At 43.3% G+C, this 11,370-nt stretch overlaps 1 protein-coding gene across 1 annotated transcript in view; it reads right to left on the bottom strand.

Annotated features, from left to right (window-relative positions):
* Nucleotides 1-2,352: 2,352 nt before the first annotated feature.
* appa (amyloid beta (A4) precursor protein a) overlaps nucleotides 2,353-11,370 on the bottom strand; it is a 58,866-nt gene continuing 49,848 nt past the window's right edge. The window contains exons 9-11 of the mRNA XM_055163671.1: nucleotides 5,922-6,055; nucleotides 5,709-5,783; nucleotides 2,353-2,529 (exon numbers count right to left, since the gene is read on the bottom strand). Coding sequence (XP_055019646.1) covers nucleotides 2,353-2,529; nucleotides 5,709-5,783; nucleotides 5,922-6,055 — 386 coding nt within the window. The remainder of the gene's footprint in view (nucleotides 2,530-5,708; nucleotides 5,784-5,921; nucleotides 6,056-11,370) is intronic.

Genomic DNA, 11,370 nt, shown 5'->3' with positions numbered 1-11,370 from the left:
GTCCTGGTTCAGTCCTGGTTCAGTCCTGGTTTAGTCCTGGTTTAGTCCTGGTTCCTGGTTTAGTCCTGGTTCAGTCCTGGTTTAGTCCTGGTTTTAGTCCTGGTTTAGTCTGGTTTAGTCCTGGTTTTAGTCTGGTTTAGTCCTGGTTTTTAGTCCTGGTTTTAAGTCCTGGTTTAGTCCTGGTTCAGTCCTGTTTTAAGTCCTGTTTTAGTCCTGGTTTAGTCCTGTTTTTGGTCTGGTTTAGTCCTGTTTTAGTCCTGGTTAGTCAGTCCTGTCCTGGTTTAGTCTGGTTTAGTCCTGGTTTTTAGTCTGGTTCAGTCCTGGTTTAAGTCCTGGTTTTAGTCCTGGTTTAGTCCTGGTTTAGTCCTGTTTGTCCTGGTTCAGTCCTGGTTTTAGTCTGTTTTAGTCCTGGTTTAGTCCCTGGTTCAGTCCTGGTTTAGTCCTGTTTTAGTCCTGTTTAGTCCTGGTTAGTCCTGGTTTAGTCCTGTTTTAGTCTAGTCCTGGTTTAGTCCTGGTTCAGTCCTGGTTAGTCCTGGTTCAGTCCTGGTTTAGTCCTGGTTTAGTCCTGGTTTAGTTCCTGGTTTAGTCCTGGTTCAGTCCTGGTTCAGTCCTGGTTCTAGTCTGGTTTAGTCCTGGTTTAGTCCTGGTTCAGTCCTGGTTTAGTCCTGGTCTAGTCCTGGTCTAGTCCTGGTTTAGTCCTGGTTCAGTCCTGGTTTAGTCCTGGTCCCTGGTCCTAGTCCTGGTCTAGTCCTAGTCCTGGTTTAGTCCTGGTTCAGTCCTGGTCTCAGTCCTGGTCTAGTCCCTGGTCTAGTCCTGGTCCTGGTCCTGGTTAGTCCTGGTTTAGTCTGGTTTAGTCCTGGTTCAGTCCTGGTTCAGTCTGGTTTAGTCCTGGTTTAGTCCTGGTTTAGTCCTGGTTTATCCTGGTTTAGTCCTGGTTTCAGTCCTGGTTCAGTCCTGGTTAGTCCTGGTTTAGTCCTGGTCTAGTCCTGGTTAGTCCTGGTTTAGTCCTGGTTCAGTCCTGGTTTAGTCCTGGTTTAGTCCTGGTTTCAGTCCTGGTCTAGTCCTGGTTAGTCCTGGTTTTAGTCCTGGTTTAGTCCTGGTTTAGTCCTGGTTTGGTTAGTCCTGGTTTAGTCCTGGTCTAGTCCTGGTCTAGTCCTGGTTTAGTCCTGGTCTAGTCCTGGTTTAGTCCTGGTTTAGTCCTGGTTCAGGTCCTGGTTTAGTCCTGGTTCAGTCCTGGTCTAGTCCTGGTTTTAGTCCTGGTCTAGTCCTGGTTTAGTCCTGGTCCTGGTTAGTCCTGGTCTAGTCCTGGTCTAGTCCTGTTTTAAGTCCTGGTCTAGTCCTGGTTCAGTCCTGGTCTAGTCCTGGTCTTAGTCCTGGTTTAGTCTAGTCCTGGTCAGTCCTGGTTCAGTCCTGGTTTAGTCCTGGTCTAGTCCTAGTCCTGGTTCAGTCCTGGTTCAGTCCTGGTTTAGTCCTGGTTCCTGGTTAGTCCTGGTTTAGTCCTGGTTCAGTCCTGGTTTAGTCCTGGTTTAGTCCTGGTCTAGTCCTGTTTAGTCCTGGTTTTAGTCCTGGTTTAGTCCTGGTTCAGTCCTGGTTCAGTCCTGGTTCAGTCCTGGTTCAGTCCTGGTTTAGTCCTGGTCTAATCCTGGTTCAGTCCTGGTTCCAGTCCTGGTTTAGTCCTGGTTCAGTCCTGGTTCAGTCAGTCCTGGTCTAGTCCTGGTTCAGTCCTTGTTTAGTCCTGGTCGAGTCCTGGTCTAGTCCTGGTCGAGTCCTGGTCTAGTCCTGGGTCTAGTCCTGGTCTAGTCCTGTCTTTAGTCCTGGTTTAGTCCTGGTTTAGTCCTGGTTCAGTCCTGGTCTAGTCCTGGTTAGTCCTGGTTCAGTCCTGGTTCAGTCCTGGTCTAGTCCTGGTCTAGTCCTGGTTCAGTCCTGGTTTAGTCCTGTTTCAGTCCTGGTTTCCTGGTCCTGGTTCAGTCCTGGTTCAGTCCTGGTCTAGTCCTGGTTTCTAGTCCTGGTCCTAGTCCTGGTCTAGTCCTGGTCCTAGTCCTGGTTCAGTCCTGGTCTAGTCCTGGTCTAGTCCTGGTCTAGTCCTAGTCCTGGTCTAGTCCTGGTCTAGTCCTGGTTTAGTCCTGGTTTTAGTCCTGGTCTAGTCCTGGTTGGTCAGTCCTGGTTCAGTCCTGGTCTAGTCCTGGTCTAGTCCTGGTCTAGTCCTAGTCCTGGTTCCTGGTTAGTCCTGGTTTAGTCCCTGGTAGTCCTGGTTCAGTCCTGGTCTAGTCCTGGTCTAGTCCTGGTCTAGTCCTGGTTTAGTCCTGGTCTAGTCCTGGTCTAGTCCTGGTCTAGTCCTGGTCTAGTCCTGGTCTAGTCCTGGTCTAGTACCCTGGGCGGGTCTTGTTGAAGGGCCGTCAGGTAACTCTCCAGGGCGAGTCTCCTCCTGTCGTTGAGCAGAGCCTCGACTCGAGCCATGTGAGTCTCCACCAGCTGCTGCCTCTCGCTCGCCGCCTCCTGCTCCAGAGCCTCCACCTTCTCCTGGAAACGCTGGAACACACACAAGGACAGGGACAGAGTTTAGACCTGGTTTAGACCTGGTTTAGACCTGGTTTAGTCCTGGTTTAGTTCTGGTTTAGTCTTGGTTTATTATTCTATTGCCTCCTGCTCCAGAACTTCTCAGACTTCTCCTGGAAACGCGGAGAACACAAAAAATACAAAAGGACAGAGGAGTGAGGAAGGTTCTGGGTTTAGTCCTGGTTTAGTCCTGGTTTAGTCCTGGTTTAGTCCTTGTTGGGTACTACTTTAGACTTGGTTTGAGGCTTGGTGTAGACCTTGTTTTATATTGATTTAGTCCTGGTATAGTCCCCAGTTTAGTTTAGATTCTTCGTTAAGACCTTGTCCCGTTTAGGCCGGTTTTGTATTTTAGTCCAAGGTTAGGCCCACTTTGGTCCAGGTTTAGTCCTGGTTTAGTCCTGGTATAGTACTGGTTTAATTTAGAGTCTTTGTTTAGACTTTGTCCTGTTTAGACCAGTGTTGAATTTTAGTCATAGGTTAGACCACTTGGTCACTTTGGTTTTGTTCTGGTTAGTCTGAATTTAGTCTCTGGTTTAGTCTGATTTAGTTCTGGTTTGTCTCTGGTTTAGTACTGGTTTAGTCTTTGGTTTAGTCTCTGGTTTAGTCCTGGTTTAGTCTTTGGTTAAGTATCTGGTTTAGTCTGGTTTAGTCTTGGTTTAGTCTCTGGTTTAGTCTCTGGTTTAGTCTCTGGTTTAGTCCTCTGGTTTAGTCTCTGGTTTAGTCCTGGTTTAGTCTCTGGTTTAGTCTCTGGTTTAGTCTCTGGTTTAGTCTCTGGTTTAGTCCTGGTTTAGTCTCTGGTTTAGTCCTGGTTTAGTCTCTGGTTTAGTCTCTGGTTTAGTCTCTGGTTTAGTCTCTGGTTTAGTCTGGTTTAGTCTGGTTTAGTCCTGGTTTAGTCTCTGGTTTAGTATCTGGTTTAGTCTCTGGTTTAGTCCTGGTTTAGTCTCTGGTTTAGTCTCTGGTTTAGTCTCTGGTTTAGTCCTGGTTTAGTCTTGGTTTAGTCTCTGGTTTAGTCCTCTGGTTTAGTCTGGTTTAGTCTCTGGTTTAGTCCTGGTTTAGTAGTCCTGGTTTAGTCTCTGGTTTAGTCTTTGGTTTAGTCTCTGGTTTAGTCCTGGTTTAGTCTCTGTTTTTAGTCTGGTTTAGTCTTTGGTTAGTCTCTGGTTTAGTCTCTGGTTTAGTCTCTGTTTAGTCTCTGGTTTAGTCTGGTTTAGTCTGGTTTAGTCTCTGGTTTAGTCTCTGGTTTAGTCCTGGTTTAGTCTCTGGTTTAGTCTCTGGTTTAGTCTCTGGTTTAGTCTCTGGTTTAGTCTCTGGTTTAGGTTTAGTCTCTGGTTTAGTCTCTGGTTTAGTCTTTGGTTTAGTCTCTGGTTTAGTCCTGGTTTAGTCTCTGGTTTAGTCTCTGGTTTAGTCTCTGGTTTAGTCTTTGGTTTAGTCTTTGGTTTAGTCTCTGGTTTAGTCTCTGGTTTAGTCTTTGGTCTTTGGTTTAGTCTCTGGTTTAGTCTCTGGTTTAGTCTCTGGTTTAGTCTCTGGTTTAGTCTCTGGTTTAGTCTTTGGTTTAGTCTCTGGTTTAGTCTCTGGTTTAGTCCTGGTTTAGTCTCTGGTTTAGTCTCTGGTTTAGTCTTTGGTTTAGTCTCTGGTTTAGTCTCTGGTTTAGTCTCTGGTTTAGTCTCTGGTTTAGTCTTTGGTTTAGTCTCTGGTTTAGTCTCTGGTTTAGTCTCTGGTTTAGTCTGGTTTAGTCTCTGGTTTAGTACTGTTTAGTCTCTGGTTTAGTCCTGGTTTAGTCTTTGGTTTAGTCTCTGGTTTAGTCTCTGGTTTAGTCTTTGGTTTAGTATCTGGTTTAGTCCTGGTTTAGTCTCTGGTTTGGTCTCTGGTTTAGTCCTGGTTTAGTCTCTGGTTTAGTCTCTGGTTTAGTCTGGTTTAGTCTCTGGTTTAGTCCTGGTTTAGTCTCTGGTTTAGTCTCTGGTTTAGTCTCTGGTTTAGTCTGGTTTAGTCTCTGGTTTAGTCTCTGGTTTAGTCTCTGGTTTAGTCTCTGGTTTAGTCTCTGGTTTAGTCTTGGTTTAGTCCTGGTTTAGTCTCTGGTTTAGTATTCTGGTTTAGTCCTGGTTTTAGTCTCTGGTTTAGTCCTGGTTTAGTCCTCTGGTTTAGTCTCTGTTAGTCCTGGTTTAGTCTTTGGTTTAGTCTCTGGTTTAGTCTCTGGTTTAGTCTCTGGTTTAGTCCTGGTTTAGTCTCTGGTTTAGTCTCTGGTTTAGTCTCTGGTTTAGTCTCTGGTTTAGTCTCTGGTTTAGTCCTGGTTTAGTCTCTGGTTTAGTCTCTGGTTTAGTCTCTGGTTTAGTCTCTGTTTAGTTTAGTCTTTGGTTTAGTCTCTGGTTTAGTCCTGGTTTAGTCTTTGGTTTAGTCTCTGGTTTAGTCCTGGTTTAGTCTCTGGTTTAGTCTCTGGTTTAGTCCTGGTTTAGTCTCTGGTTTAGTCTCTGGTTTTGGTTTAGTCTCTGGTTTAGTCTCTGGTTTAGTCTTTGGTTTAGTCTCTGGTTTAGTCCTGGTTTAGTCTCTGGTTTAGTCTCTGGTTTAGTCCTGGTTTAGTCTCTGGTTTAGTCCTGGTTTAGTCCTGGTTTAGTCTCTGGTTTAGTCTTTGGTTTAGTCTGGTTTAGTCTTGGTTTAGTCCTCTGGTTTAGTCTCTGGTTTAGTCTTTGGTTTAGTCTCTGGTTTAGTCTTTGGTTTAGTCTCTGGTTTAGTCTGGTTTAGTCTCTGGTTTAGTACTGGTTTAGTCTCTGGTTTAGTCCTGGTTTAGTCTTTGGTTTAGTCTCTGGTTTAGTCTCTCTGGTTTAGTCTGGTTTAGTCCTGGTTTAGTCTCTGTTTATGGTTTAGTCTGGTTTAGTCTGGTTTAGTATCTGGTTTAGTCTCTGGTTTAGTCTCTGGTTTGGTCTCTGGTTTAGTCCTGGTTTAGTCTGGTTTAGTCTCTGGTTTAGTCTCTGTTTAGTCCTGTTTTAGTCTCTGGTTTAGTCATCTGGTTTAGTCCTGGTTTAGTATCTGGTTTGTCTCTGGTTTAGTCTCTGGTTTAGTCCTGGTTTGGTTTGTCTCTGGTTTAGTCCTGGTTTAGTCCTGGTTTAGTCCTGGTTTAGTCTCTGGTTTAGTCCTGGTTTAGTCCTGGTTTAGTCCCTCACCTGGATCACAGCTTTCTTATCGGCGCGTGGCAGGTTCTTGGCGTCTCTCTCGGCCTCCTCCCACTCCCTCATCACCTGTGAGCGGAAAACAAAAGACCTGGACTTGTGTTTTGTTTCTTTATTATTAGTTCGTCTACGTCTCCAAAGCTCCAAACGCTCTGTTCCACCTTGTGATGTCACGCCGCGTTCGTTTTTCACCGTCCTTTTCGTTACCTGGGACATCCTCTCGCGGTGTTTGGCCTCCAGACTCTCTTTGGCCTTCTGGAAGTGGGCGTGCTCGTTCTCGTCGGCGGGAGTTTCCAAGTAATGATCCACCGCGTCGGGAGAGCTGGGCGACGCCGTGGGAACTGCCAGACACGGGACAGAAAAAACGCAAAAATATTCCGTTAAAAACCAGAATAAAAGCTACGCTACGTTGTCTAATTGCGTTGGCGAGAAATCGTTAGTGTTGTTAGTCAAACGGTAAGAAAGCAGAGCAGAAAAGCAAGAAAAAATCTGATTAAATTAATGTTAAGAAGTCACGGCAAGGTCTAAACTAGGTCTAACCAAGGTCTAAACAAGGTCTGAACAAGGTCTAAACTAGGTCTGAACAAGGTCTAAACAAGGTCTAAACTAGGTCTAAACCAAGGTCTAACAAGGTCTGAACAAGGTCTAAACTAGGTCTGAACAAGGTCTAAACAAGGTCTAAACTAGGTCTAAACAAGGTCTGAACAAGGTCTAAACCAGGTCTAAACCAGGTCTAAACCAAGGTCTAAACCAAGGTCTAAACCAGGTCTAAACCAAGGTCTAACCAAGGTCTAAACAAGGTCTGAACAAGGTCTAAACTAGGTCTGAACAAGGTCTAAACCAGGTCTAAACCAGGTCTAAACCAAGGTCTAAACAAGGTCTAAACAAGGTCTAAACCAAGGTCTAACCAAGGTCTAACCAAGGTCTAAACCAAGGTCTAAACCAGGTCTAAACCAAGGTCTAAACCAAGGTCTAAACCAGGTCTAAACTCTAAACCAAGGTCTAACCAAGGTCTAAACAAGGTCTGAACAAGGTCTAAACTAGGTCTGAACCAAGGTCTAAACAAGGTCTAAACTAGGTCTAAACAAGGTCTGAACAAGGTCTAAACCAGGTCTAAACCAGGTCTAAACCAAGGTCTAACCAAGGTCTAAACCAGGTCTAAACCAAGGTCTAACCAAGGTCTAAACAAGGTCTGAACAAGGTCTAAACTAGGTCTAAACGGTCTGGTCTAACAAGGTCTAAACTAAGGTCTAAACCAGGTCTAAACCAAGGTCTAACCAAGGTCTAAACAAGGTCTAAACCAGGTCTAAACCAAGGTCTAAACAAGGTCTGAACAAGGTCTAAACTAGGTCTGAACAAGGTCTAAACCAGGTCTAAACCAGGTCTAAACCAAGGTCTAACCAAGGTCTAAACAAGGTCTAACCAAGGTCTAAACCAAGGTCTAAACCAGGTCTAAACCAGGTCTAAACCAAGGTCTAACCAAGGTCTAAACCAGGTCTAAACCAAGGTCTAAACAAGGTCTGAACAAGGTCTAAACTAGGTCTAAACCAGGTCTAAACCAGGTCTAAGGTCTAACCAAGGTCTAAACCAGGTCTAAACCAAGGTCTAACCAAGGTCTAAACCAGGTCTAAACCAAGGTCTGAACAAGGTCTGAACAAGGTCTAAACTAGGTCTAAACCAAGGTCTAAACCAAGGTCTAACCAAGGTCTAAACCAAGGTCTAAACCAAGGTCTAACCAAGGTCTAAACCAGGTCTAAACCAAGGTCTGAACAAGGTCTGAACAAGGTCTAAACCAAGGTCTAAACCAAGGTCTAACCAAGGTCTGAACAAGGTCTAACAAGGTCTAAACTAGGTCTAAACCAAGGTCTAACCAAGGTCACGGCAAATCTAAAATTAACAATAATCTCAAAACAAACTCAAGAAAACTACAAAAATGTGTGTATTTACTTTAATAATAGATCTAGTTACTTTCTGATTCTGAGTTTAATCTTCAAATCCTCATAAAATATTGAATAGTCTCTAAAAGCTGACAGTGCAGGACATAATATACTGATTTTATTTCATCTTCTTCCACTTCCTGTTTTTGATTTGATCCTTTGGTACAAAGTTTGGCCCAGCGCCGCCTCACGCTGCGAATGAAACGGTTACGTAAGCCCGAAGAGCAGTTCTGTATTTAACTCACTTTTGGCCGTTTTTCATTCACAAAACCGAAGATGCTCGACTCGTTTGTGGTGTGAATGAAATAAAAATTTGGGAGCGTCAAAGAACTGCAATGTGGGTGGATTTCTTTATTCTTTTTTTAGCGCTATTTTTGTCTTTGGACCCAACACACGTCGCAGTTTTAGTTGGACGTTGATTTCTCTATCATTATCACATTTTATCTGTATTTACAATAGTCAGTGTTGGGGAGTTTACTTTTAAAATGTAATCCCCTACAGATTACAGATTACATACACCAAAATGTAGTTTGTAACGGAATCCATTAAATTACTTAAAGTGAGTAACTTAATCTGAATACTTTGGATTACTTGGTTTGCTGGAGAGGAGTAAAGACGAGGAAATCCTATCATAAGATGTTTTGTCTGATAAAAGAAAATAAAAAGATGTTAAATCCTGTTTTAGACCTGGTTTAGACCTGGTTTAGATCAAGTTTAGTCCCGGTTTAGTCCCGGTTTAGACCTGGTTTAGACCTAGTTTAGATCAAGTTTAGACCTGGTTTTGACCTGGTTTTAGACCTGTTTTAGACCTGGTTTAGATCAAGTTTAGTCCTGGTTTAGTCCTGGTTTAGACCTGGTTTAGACCTGGTTTAGACCTAGTTTAGATCAAGTTTAGTCCCGGTTTAGTCCCGGTTTAGACCTGGTTTAGACCTAGTTTAGACCTAGTTTAGATCAAGTTTAGTCCCGGTTTAGTCCCGGTTTAGACCTGGTTTAGACCTAGTTTAGATCAAGTTTAGACCTGGTTTAGTCCCGGTTTAGTCCTGGTTTAGACCTGGTTTAGACCTAGTTTAGATCAAGTTTAGACCTGGTTTAGACCTTGGTTTAGACCTAGTTTAGATCAAGTTTAGACCTGGTTTAGACCTAGTTTTAGACCTGTTTTAGACCTGGTTTAGATCAAGTTTAGACCTGGTTTTAGTCCTGGTTTAGATCTAGTTTAGATCAAATTTAGACCTGGTTTTAGTCCTGGTTTAGATCTAGTTTAGACCTGGTTTTAGACCTGTTTTAGACCTGGTTTAGATCTAGTTTAGACCTGGTTTTATAGTTTTCCGGCAATGAGTGGCCCAAAATGTGAAAACAGGAAAATACCCTCTGTATAATCCATTTATTTCAACAAAGTAACTGTAATCCAATTACCACTCACTGAAACAGTAACTGTAACTGAATACAGTTACTCATCATTTGTACTCTGATTACGTAACTCCAGTACATGTAATCTGTTACTCCCCAACACTGACAATAGTTTAAATATGGATAAAATCTGAACTGAAATTACTTTTACTACTTGAAATTGAAAAGAGAATTTGAAAGTAGTCGTCTTTTATCTGTATTTTAAAGCTGTAGATTCTGTACATAAAACATTTTTGTTCTAACTGCAGCCGGACGATCCAGTTGCACTTTGTTGTTGTGCTCTTGGGCAAGACCGTTCCTCCTCCACTGCTCCTCCATCTCTACTGACCACAAAACTGTTTTGCAGAGGTGGGGACTTGCAAGTCGTGACTTGGACTCGAGTCAGACTGAGTCACTGTTTTTAGGACTTTTTAGGAGACTTGACTTGATAAAATGGACAAAGACTTGGGACTCAACTTGGACTTGAAGCTCAGTGACTTGAGAAGACTTCCTATTTTGAACGTAATGATTCACAATAAGATCTTGACAAGACATTTAAGGAAACGTTTGCATTTCTACAACTTTTACTCAATACTATAAAAATAAAAAAATACTTCTATAATACTTACTTTTATAATAAATAACTATACCATGACTTTTTAATTAAAATTTAGTTTTAAATTAATCTAAAATTCTGCTAAAATCTAAAGCTGTATTTGGTACTTGAAGCTCAAAGCAGACAACTTGGACTTGAGTTGGACTTATCGGCCAGTGACTCGAGATTCGACTTAGGACTTGACTCAGACTTGAGACTTGCAAAATATCGACTTGGTCCCACCTCTGCTGTTCTGTCTTAAAGGTTGTATAGAGGATTTTTTTAAGGGAAGAGAAATACAGCGACAGTCCTCGTGCCTGCGTGACGCCACCTTCCTCCTCCACAGCCTCAGTAGAAACATCTCCTCCCGCCTCTTTACTCTAGAAATCGCGCTTGTTTCCAGCCAGTGCGCGTTCAGAATTACCGTTGAAGTGACCTGTCTACAAATAATTTATCGACCGACGCGTCAGTTTTTAGTCCCTTCGTCAGCTTCGGTCGCGCCATCGCTGGAAGGAATCTCCAAGAATCACCTCAGTTTGTCTTTCCTCCTTTCCCCCCCTTCTCTTCGTCTTTCAGCGACCTCAAAAACTTTCTTTTGCGGCGAACCGGTCGTGGATTCTCGTCGGCCGTCGCGACAAACTTTGTGCGGAATGTGAGGAAGCGACAGTTCGAAAAAGCCTCCAAGAACCGCCGCGTAAACCACGTAATCCCCGCGCGCCGACGAGTCAGTTACACTAGAAACGTAGGGAGTTTGATTGACAACCTAACAGCCAATAGAAAAAGAGGCAGCCTCGTTTTCTATTGGATGATGTTTATCTGGCCTCACTACGTTCACAGTTGATAGATTTTCATTCTTTTTTTTTTTTTTTGGTCATCATAATTACAAAGCTGCGTCTCTCTAATGGTATTTTAACCTTTCATTGACAATTTGAAACTGAAAAAAAAATCCTCCATACAACCTTTAATTTAAAGCTGCAGTAGTGGGATCTCTGTGGTGTGTTGGTGTTGGTTAAAGGGGCCTCACTTCCTTCCGTCTGCCCCGGGACAGTTGTGGCTTCAGAAGAACTTTACCCCCCGATGTTGAGTGAGTGAACACTGTACTGTCGTGTACTTAAACCCGCTGAGTGGATGTGGTGTGTTTCCCGTCTGTTTAATCCTTAATCTCCGCGCCCGGACGACCCCAGAAGCACAGCCAAGAAACGTGAAGGTTCATGAAGGTTAGAAACAGAGCGCAGGGATTAGTTTAGCCTGTGATGTTAACGCTGAGAGACGCTGCTGTTGTGTTCGGCCCAGGGTGACCAGATTTTCAAACCCTAAACTGGGACACACCGGGTTGGGATAAATAACACGGTGAAAACAGAGTGTGAGATTGTGCATTCTTGTGTCACTCATAATCTGAGGGACGTCTGCTGCTGCAATTTTTATTTATTTTTTTATTTATTCATGCAGGGTTCCCACGGTCATGGAAATTCTGGAAAAGTCATGGAATCTGAAAATATCATTATTTTCAGGCCTGGAATAGTCATGGCATTGCCTAAATTCAATGAAACGTTTGGAAAAGTCATGTAATTTTAGTATCTCTTTCACGCCACTACAGTGTTCTGTGAAGTCAGACATGTCAAACTCAGGCCCGGGGACCAAATTTGGCCCACGATATGATTAAATTTGGCCCGTGAATACGAAATACATGTTTAAATAAGAACCTGTAACTCCAGATTGTTGTTACATTGGTTGTTTA

Source organism: Boleophthalmus pectinirostris, unplaced genomic scaffold, assembly GCF_026225935.1.
Source record: "Boleophthalmus pectinirostris isolate CB_2022bp ecotype Guang Dong unplaced genomic scaffold, ASM2622593v1 HiC_scaffold_11, whole genome shotgun sequence".
Classification (NCBI taxonomy): Eukaryota; Metazoa; Chordata; class Actinopteri; order Gobiiformes; family Gobiidae; genus Boleophthalmus; species Boleophthalmus pectinirostris.
Note: the sequence above shows the minus strand (reverse complement) of the source record. Positions and strands in the feature narration are given on the sequence as shown.